Here is a 9,338-nt window from a genome sequence, read left to right as displayed (position 1 = left end):
AGTGGACTATCGTGGCCTGAACGAAGTTACACCGCCGCTGAGTGCTGCCGTGCCAGACATGCTAGAACTTCAATATGAACTGGAGTCAAAGGCAGCTAAGTGGTATGCCACAATTGATATTGCTAATGCATTTTTCTCCATCCCTTTGGCAGCAGAGTGCAGGCCCCAGTTTGCTTTTACCTGGAGGGGTGTTCAGTACACCTGGAACCGACTGCCCCAGGGGTGGAAGCACAGCCCCACCATTTGCCATGGACTGATCCAGACAGCACTGGAACAGGGTGAAGCTCCAGAACATCTGCAGTACATTGATGACATCATTGTGTGGGGCAACACAGCAGAAGACGTTTTTGAGAAGGGAAAGAAAATAGTCCAAATCCTTCTGAAGGCTGGCTTTGCCATAAAACAGAGTAAGGTCAAGGGACCTGCACAAGAGATCCAGTTTTTAGGAATAAAATGGCAAGATGGACGTCGTCAGATCCCAATGGATGTGATCAACAAAATAACAGCTATGTCCCCACCAACTAGCAAAAAGGAAACACAAGCTTTCTTAGGCGTTGTGGGTTTTTGGAGAATGCATATTCCAAATTACAGCCAGATCGTAAGCCCTCTCTATCAAGTGACCCGGAAGAAGAATGAATTCAAATGGGGCCCTGAGCAACAACAAGCCTTTGAACAAATTAAACGGGAGATAGTTCATGCAGTAGCCCTTGGGCCAGTCCGGGCAGGGCAGGATATTAAAAATGTGCTCTACACTGCAGCCGGGGAGAATGGCCCTACCTGGAGCCTCTGGCAGAAAGCACCAGGGGAGACTCGAGGTCGACCCCTAGGGTGTTGGAGTCAGGGATACAGAGGATCCGAAGCCCGCTATACTCCAACTGAGAAGGAGATACTGGCAGCATATGAAGGGGTTCGAGCTGCTTCAGAAGTGGTTGGTACTGAAGCACAGCTCCTGCTGGCACCCCGACTGCCGGTGTTGGGCTGGATGTTCAAAGGGAGGGTCCCCTCTACACATCATGCAACTGATGCTACATGGAGTAAGTGGGTTGCATTGATCACACAACGGGCTCGAATAGGAAACCCCAGTCGCCCAGGAATCTTGGAAGTGATCATGGACTGGCCAGAAGGAAAAAACCTTAGAATATCACCAGAGGAGGAGGTGACACGTGCTGAAGAGGCCCCACTGTATAATAAATTGCCAGAAAATGAAAAGCAATATGCCCTGTTCACTGATGGGTCCTGTCGTCTCGTGGGAAAGCATCGGAGGTGGAAAGCTGCTGTATGGAGTCCTATACGACAAGTTGCAGAAACTGCTGAAGGAGAAGGGGAGTCGAGTCAGTTTGCAGAGGTGAAAGCCATCCAGCTGGCTTTAGATATTGCTGAAAGAGAAAAGTGGCCAGTCCTTTATCTCTATACTGACTCATGGATGGTGGCAAATGCCCTGTGGGGGTGGCTGCAGCAATGGAAGCAGAGCAACTGGCAGCGCAGAGGCAAACCAATCTGGGCTGCCGCATTGTGGCAAGATATTGCTGCCCGGGTAGAGAACCTGGTTGTAAAAGTTCGTCATGTAGATGCTCATGTACCTAAGAGTCGGGCCACTGAAGAACATCAAAACAACCAGCAAGTAGATCAGGCTGCTAAGATTGAAGTGGCTCAGGTGGATTTGGACTGGCAACATAAGGGTGAATTATTTATAGCTCGGTGGGCCCATGACGCCTCAGGCCATCAAGGAAGGGATGCAACGTATAAATGGGCTCGTGATCGAGGGGTGGACTTAACTATGGACAGTATTGCACAGGTTATTCATGAGTGTGAAACATGCGCTGCAATCAAGCAAGCCAAGCAGTTCAAGCCCCTTGGGTATAGTGAACGATGGCTGAAATATAAATATGGGGAGGCCGGGCAGATTGATTACATCACGCTCCCACAGACCCGCCAAGGCAAGCGCTATGTGCTCACCATGGTGGAAGCAACCACTGGGTGGTTGGAAACATATCCCGTGCCCCATGCCACCGCCCGGAACACCATCCTGGGCCTTGAAAAGCAAGTCCTGTGGCGACATGGCACCCCAGAAAGAATTGAGTCAGACAACGGGACTCATTTCCGAAACAACCTCATAGACACCTGGGCCAAAGAGCACGGCATTGAGTGGGTGTATCACATCCCTTACCATGCACCAGCCTCCGGGAAAATTGAGCGATACAATGGATTGTTAAAGACTACCCTGAGAGCAATGGGTGGTGGGACGTTTAAACATTGGGATACGCATTTAGCAAAAGCCACCTGGTTAGTCAACACCAGGGGATCTGCCAATCGAGCTGGCCCTGCCCAATCAAAACTTTTACGTACTGTAGAAGGAGATAAAGTTCCTGTAGTGCACATGAAAAATATGCTGGGGAAGACAGTCTGGGTTACTTCCCCCTCTGGCAAAGGCAAACCCATTCGTGGGATTGCTTTTGCTCAAGGACCTGGGTGCACTTGGTGGGTGATGCGAAAGGATGGGGAAGCCCAATGTGTACCTCAAGGGAATTTGATTTTGGGTGAAAATAGCCAATGAACTGAATTGTATAATATTAATTGCTTTATAATACTGTATGTTATCTCTTAACTATATGTTATCTCTTAACTGCATGTTAATATAATAATATAGTAGGTTAATATTAAGTATATAATACTATATATTATGATTGCTATATGCCGCATCAATGGTATTGCAGTAAGAATTGCCCAGCTTAATGAAAATGAACTTTGATGAAACCATGTTGGAATGAGAACTGACTTCAGCATGCAACAGTCCAACACTGCACACCACCTGTCCTGCTCTGAAAGACTGTGATAACAGATGGAACCCAAAGTCATGGGCTAAATGAACTCAATGGACATTTTAGAGGGATGGGCCATAGACGAAGGGAATGATATCTGTGTGTATATCAAGATAGGGAAAGGGGTGGTGATTAATTGGAACACATTGGAAAGGGGAGGGCCTGTGCATGACATAGATGGTATAGAATAAGGGGTGGATACTGTCCTGGTTTCGGCTGGGATAGAGTTAATTTTCTTCCTAGCAGCAGGCATAGTGCTGTGTTTTGGATTTAGTAGGAGAAGAATGTTGATAACAGGCTGATGTTTGTAGTTGTTGCTGAGTACTGCTTATGCTAGTCAAGGACTTTTTCAGCTTCCCATGCTCTGCCAGGCGCACAAGAAACTGGGAGGGGGCACAGCCAGAATAGTTGATCCAAACTGAGCAAAGGGCTATTCCATACCATATGACGTCATGCTCAGTATATAAACTGGGGGGGGTTGGCCGGGGAGCAGCGATCGCTGCTCGGGAACTGTCTGGGTATCGGTCGGCGGGTGGTGAGCAATTGCATTGTGCATCACTTGCTTCGTGTATCATTATTATTATTACCATTATTATACTGTTACTATTAGCATTACTATTTTACTTTATTTCAATTATTAAACTGTTCTTATCTCAACCCAGGAGTGTTTCTCACTCTTACTCCTCCGATTCTCTCCCCCATCCCATCGGGGTAGGGGGAGTGAGCGAGCGGCTGCGTGGTACTGAGTTGCTGGCTGGGGCTAAACCACGACAGTATGTGATTTTTTTATTATTGATATTTATGTTGTATCTCTAGATTTTTTTTTTTTGCTGGCAGTACTATCTCATCATAACTAGAAACGACTGTAATTTTTTAAAACTATAGAGATGGATAATACATTTCACTTAAAAGGGTAATAAACTGTTTTTCTTCCATTTCTACATCATCTGTAACTGTAATGTCTAATTCTTAGTCCTCCCGGAGCAGCAGTTCGGCATTCCTGGCAGGGCTGCCACTAGAGGGCATGAAATGATTTTAAACACTGAAGTTACAAGACTAAAAGCAAGTAAAGACTTTGAATTAGCAAAGCAATGAAGAAAATGCAATAAATGCGACACATATATTATTCTAGGGTTTGGTAGTGTTTGTTTTTTTTTCATTTTCAGCTTCTAAAAGATCAAATATGATTAGCTTTTAAATGTTTTGTACAATCATACTTGAAAACATGAAACAGGTATCAGAAATGGAGACACTTTATAGTGTGCTATGGAATTTAGGAAAAGATGCAGTGGAATTTAAGAGAAAACAAAATATTTTTCAAGTGGAAACATAAAATTGCAGAAATTTTTTTGCTATGAATACCATCACTGCAATCATAGGTAGAATAATTTTTATAAAAATCTATAATTTTAAGTGACCCAATTTACAAAATTCTCTGTAAACAAAAATTACCAAAGCAGGTTACTAACTGGTGATTCTGAACTATTTCCCAAAAGTTGTGCCATAAGGTGATATGGAAACCATGGGGGAGCTTTTATAAAGTTGGCGTGTAAAGTTTAAATCCAGACCTGTTATATGTTCCATCAGATTCCTGGCTGAGGAAGCTTCTTGACCTAAAAGTGTTTAGAATCTAGATCTGATTTTCTAGCATGATCATCCTCTTATTATCTTAAACCAATACACAAATTAAACACAGGCAATATGAGGGAAAAGTGTGGGTTGAGTGGAAATGTAGGGACATATGTTTTATATTTAGTTTGGTTTGTTAGAAAACATTAGGTTCTTGACTTCTGCTCTATTCAAAAAACAAAATAATTGCACATGATGGAAATTTACAATCCAGACCCTATTCTGCATTTCTTGTATAAATTCCTTGTGAAATTTAGTAGAAGTAATACATAAAATGCAAGAATTAGACTACCCACTTTTCTAATGTCAATTGCTTCAAATACCTTCAAGTCTAAACAATCACGACATAAATATTTCTAATGAATGGACATGTGCAGAAGTACAAGCTTAGGGCTTTCATTTTAAACTAGCTTCAGCTAGCAAGAGCCCAAGTTTTGTTCATCAGATTTTTTTCATATTCTTAAAATTGTATTTGTATTCAGTTTCATTTGAATATGTTTTTGATTCGTCCAAACAGCAGATGGTTATCATAAAGAGTCTGTATTTAACTTGGCACTTTCCACTCCACATTACTATTCATAGCACAGCAGTCATACTCATATCCAGTACATATAAAAGGAGGCAGTTTGACTTGCAGCTGCAGATCTCCTCAAATTTTTGAGTATTTAAAAACTCACTTACAGCATTATTTTTTTAATGTTGAGAAGACCAGATACTAGATATAGTGAGTGGATTTTTTTTATCTCTACCACTCTCTTGAAATGAGAGAAACTGGGACAGAAATTAAACCTGTGCCTGTAGTAAGGAACCCCCACACTTAAAATGAGATCCATGTAGAGCCCATATTGATACAGGGAGAGTGGGACTATACTGTAATTTGCTCTTGAAGACACAGTTGTGGGATCTCGGCCTAAACTGTCAAGCAACACGAAGAATAAAATATTCATCTGATTGAACAACAAGACTACCTAAAATGCTTAAGAATAAAGGCGTCTGTGCTAGAGTAATGCCTTTTTATTACCAGGGCTTCACAAGGAAGAATTTGATCCTTTTGAGTATTTGTAAGCAATATATTTTTTCTTTAGTTGTTAATAGATAGCAGAATATGTTAAACAAAAACAATTTTCTAAATGTCTTTGTTTTCTTTCAAATTAATGTCTTTGACAGAAAGTATAATTTCTACTTACTGTGTTTTCAAACAAATATAGTCAATGATTATTCTATTTTCTTATAGTTTCAAACATGCAACACTTCTAAAAAGTAATCTCTCAAAGGTTTTTTGGATGCTGTTGCATGAAGAGAGGCTTTGGAAGGTACCCAATTTATCGTTATAAGTCCGGTCGCGTTCAGTACACTGAACTATCACGATTACGGATTCACAAATAACGTAGGCACCTTTCGGCTTTGGAAGGTACCCAATTTATCGTTATAAGTCCGGTCGCGTTCAGTACACTGAACTATCACGATTACGGATTCACAAATAACGTAGGCACCTTTCGTCTAGTCGTGCTGCATGAACTATCACGGCCACACTTAAAGAGTCTGGTCGCGTTCAATGACCACTATCACGCTAGACCAATAAATCAAAGCAATTTATTAAAGCAACAGACACACAGGTTCTTTGGATTACCGGTGATAAATTCACTGACTGCAAGGCACCTATGAGTACCAAAGTTTAGAATAACACAGATGCATCAAAAGACATAAACGCGACTCTATAGAGGTTTCTAAGTTTCCCGCGGAGGCACTTGGTATAACCAAGTGTTAGATTCTTACCCAAAGGCGTCCCGATGGGGGGGGAAGAGAGGCTCAGCCCATCGACTGATCCCAGAGGTCAGAGTAGTACACAATGATGTCTTCCCTAACATCCCCTCTCCCTTAGGCCAATTTTATAGTATTTTTACACATTAGGTGGAGCTTGAGGGACTCTAGTCATACATACTTTTGTTACGATTGGTGTAAAACTTTCTCGCTTTGTTTTAAAGGTACAGGCCCAGAAAAATTCAGAGTGCAGGCTCAGTGAGGGGGGGTCTTACCTTGAAGGCGGGTGGGTTTTGAGATGGGAGTGTGTTCTAGTATTATAATGATATTATAATGAGTAAAAGTTACTAAAGGACAGCATTTTCGTCAACATCATGATAGTTTGCTGACTCAGGGTATCACTTATGCAGCTTATCAGGGCCATGATGCCCCTCCGAGTTCCCTTATCACAGGGCTTGGCCGTGATGTCTCCACACCACTCCACCCCCTGGGCAGCTCCTCTCAGAATCAGCACACCAGGCTCCCCTGGGTTGCGACATCCAAGGTTACAGGCTTAGGAACTTCCTGTGGGATAGATTCCTTGCATCCAGCTGCATTCCATCCAGAAAGCTTCTTCAACGCTGTACCTTTCTTGTAATCGTAAATCTAAGTCTGATGTCTCAGTCACCTCCAGCAATCACTCCACAGATGCAAACTTGAACTGTGGAAATAGGTTTTTTTTCTTGAAAGTATCCTTCAGTTTGTGTGCTTTTCCAGAGCCTAAGGAAGAAGAATTTAATCTCAAAAATTAGAAAACAGCATTTTTGGTATGTAAATTAAATTTCCATAAAACTCACAACCTGTCTATTGCTTCTTTAAGGATTATGAATATGTATGAAAAATACTTATTCCTTAGAAATACAACTCCTACTGAACTCATAAATGTACATTATTTTCAATATATTATCAAATAGATTTTTTTTTCTCTTGTTGTGACTAGCCTAAATTTTCTGCTGTTCAGAAAGCCTGGCTTTCCAGCACATATGTAGCTGGAGACAAGCAGTCTAACATTTCACATCAAACAGTAAACTCAGTATACTGAAAAATATACACAAAGATTTTCCTTTACTGTAATATAAATACAACTACATGCTTACTACACTCTACAGCATTGCTTGAATTATATTATTTTGTTATATTAAGAATAAATTTATCTCAGCAATAAACTATGGACAAGACTCTAATTCTTTCCCACTGAGTTCTTAATTTCAACAACCAAAATGCCATCATGGCAGAAAAGTGCAGACAAATCTTTGTTCTCCACTCCATTAGGTAATTTGTATTGTCTGGTAAAGCTTCTGGATATGAAACCGTGTTTGTCCATCCTAGGTCTGTGCTGAGCTATAATCAGGAGCCAGCCTTTGAAAGTCTGAATAATGATATCTTTGGGGCAGAACTGCACAACATCCAGCAAGACCTAAAAGCTTGTGTTTTCCTCCTCCTGGCCACTCTTCCCGGCCCCAGCTGTAGTATCTGCGATACACCTTCTGTTGCTCAGTGCAGCTGTAGAAGGGCCCGGCAAAGCATATAAAGAGTGACCCAATTTGTGTGCTTCCAGCTCTTGGACAGCAAACTGCTCTTGATAACATATGGGAGTTTCCACCCAGTGTCTCATAATAGCTTTTGCCATTGCTGAGGCAGAAAGATAAGTTGCTGCTTCTGTGTTGCTTTGGGGAAGTTGCAGAGTCAGAGCAAACTCTTCCCAGTCATATGCCTTACCCGCAGACTAGTTTATCAGTTGATGTAGCCTTTCACTTTTAGCACAGGCAGAGCTTAACATTTAATAGGATGTGCTGTGCTCCAGTGCTGGGAGATTTGTTTCATCTTTTATCCACTAACAATAGAGCACTATTTATAGTGCTTGGGTCTTGAGTGGCTTCAACAGTTTCCATGTGTACAGCTTTCATGCACAGGCAGTAAAAACAAAATTTTAATGCACCTCCAATTATTGCAATATTGTGCTGCTGTTATGAATAATGAGCAGACAAATAATGTGAAAGATTCTTTGATTTAAATGGAAGTTTAATGATTCTGGTTTTCCAAGGGATACATTGCAATAGATACAAACTCTGTATTTCTTCTAACTGAAATACAAAGTTACTGAGGGAAAGGGTTTAATTAGCTTGACAGTAGGAACAGAGCAAATTTCAGGTTAGGTGAACTATAAAATTATCAAGTGCACTGGACATTGTTGCAGAAGTTGTGCATAGGTGAAATACAGGCATGGTTAACAATGTTATTGGCGGGAAGAGGGAACCGTAACCATCCCTGCCCAAAGAGGGGGTGCCTGAAGGGCTGAGTCTGCAATTTTAGTGACCTACAAACACAACAGAGCCTTCTCCAGTGGATCAGGGAGTCAGACTCAAGAGTGCAGAGAAAATTACAGTGAAAGCTCATGTTTCACAGCTTCCAGGAGAGGGCAGAGTTATTTTTCCCCAGCAGAACAGTAAAGACAACTCCAAATCCTTAATGCTATCCCATTGTACCAGTAGCCTTCATCTTCTGGGGCTTAACAGCTTGAATCTATGATCCCATCTACCGCATGTGTCTGGGGAGCAGGACTGATGACCTCAAAGGCTCTCTGTGGTGTAATCTTCTTGCTACTCTGTGATCTCAGGGCAAATAATGCCTACAAGTGTTAACAGTTTGGTTAACAAGACCAAAGAGGAAAGTGCAGTGAAAAGGGAAAAGCATTTCCAAATTTTAGTATGTTTGCTAGAAAATCCCTCTACCTGGGCTTGGTAATGTAAAGCATAATGCACTATGGCAACTGATGGTGAAAACTGTTTATTTCCCTCAGTTGGACTAATACTAGAAATAATCAGACAAGATATTTTTATTCCTTTTTGTTTGGCTTTTGTTGTTCAGAGCTCTGTCACTCTCTTGTCATCTTCCATTACCATGAAAATGGCAAGCCAGTTTATATGGGATCTTTGGTTGCTAATGGACTGTAGGCTCACGAAGAAAGAGGCAGGTGAATTTCAATAGCTATCAGAAATGAACCTCTGTATTGAGTCGATAGCAGAGCAGGATTACCAGATATATCTATAATTAAGGTTCTAAGCTTGCTATTTTATTTAGACTCATGAA

General features: G+C 41.5%; 1 protein-coding gene across 1 annotated transcript; it reads right to left on the bottom strand.

The window, feature by feature from the left end:
- Positions 1-7,428: 7,428 nt before the first annotated feature.
- LOC104037984 (heat shock protein beta-3) lies at positions 7,429-8,028 on the bottom strand. Its single transcript, XM_009492216.2, is given in 1 exon segment — positions 7,429-8,028. A coding segment is annotated over 1 exon segment (600 nt).
- Between the last annotated feature and the right edge of the window lie 1,310 nt (positions 8,029-9,338).

The sequence above is a fragment of the Pelecanus crispus genome, chromosome W (assembly GCF_030463565.1).
Source record: "Pelecanus crispus isolate bPelCri1 chromosome W, bPelCri1.pri, whole genome shotgun sequence".
NCBI lineage: Eukaryota > Metazoa > Chordata > Aves > Pelecaniformes > Pelecanidae > Pelecanus > Pelecanus crispus.
The sequence above is the reverse complement of the archived record's forward strand: the minus strand, read 5'-3'. Positions and strand labels throughout refer to the sequence as shown.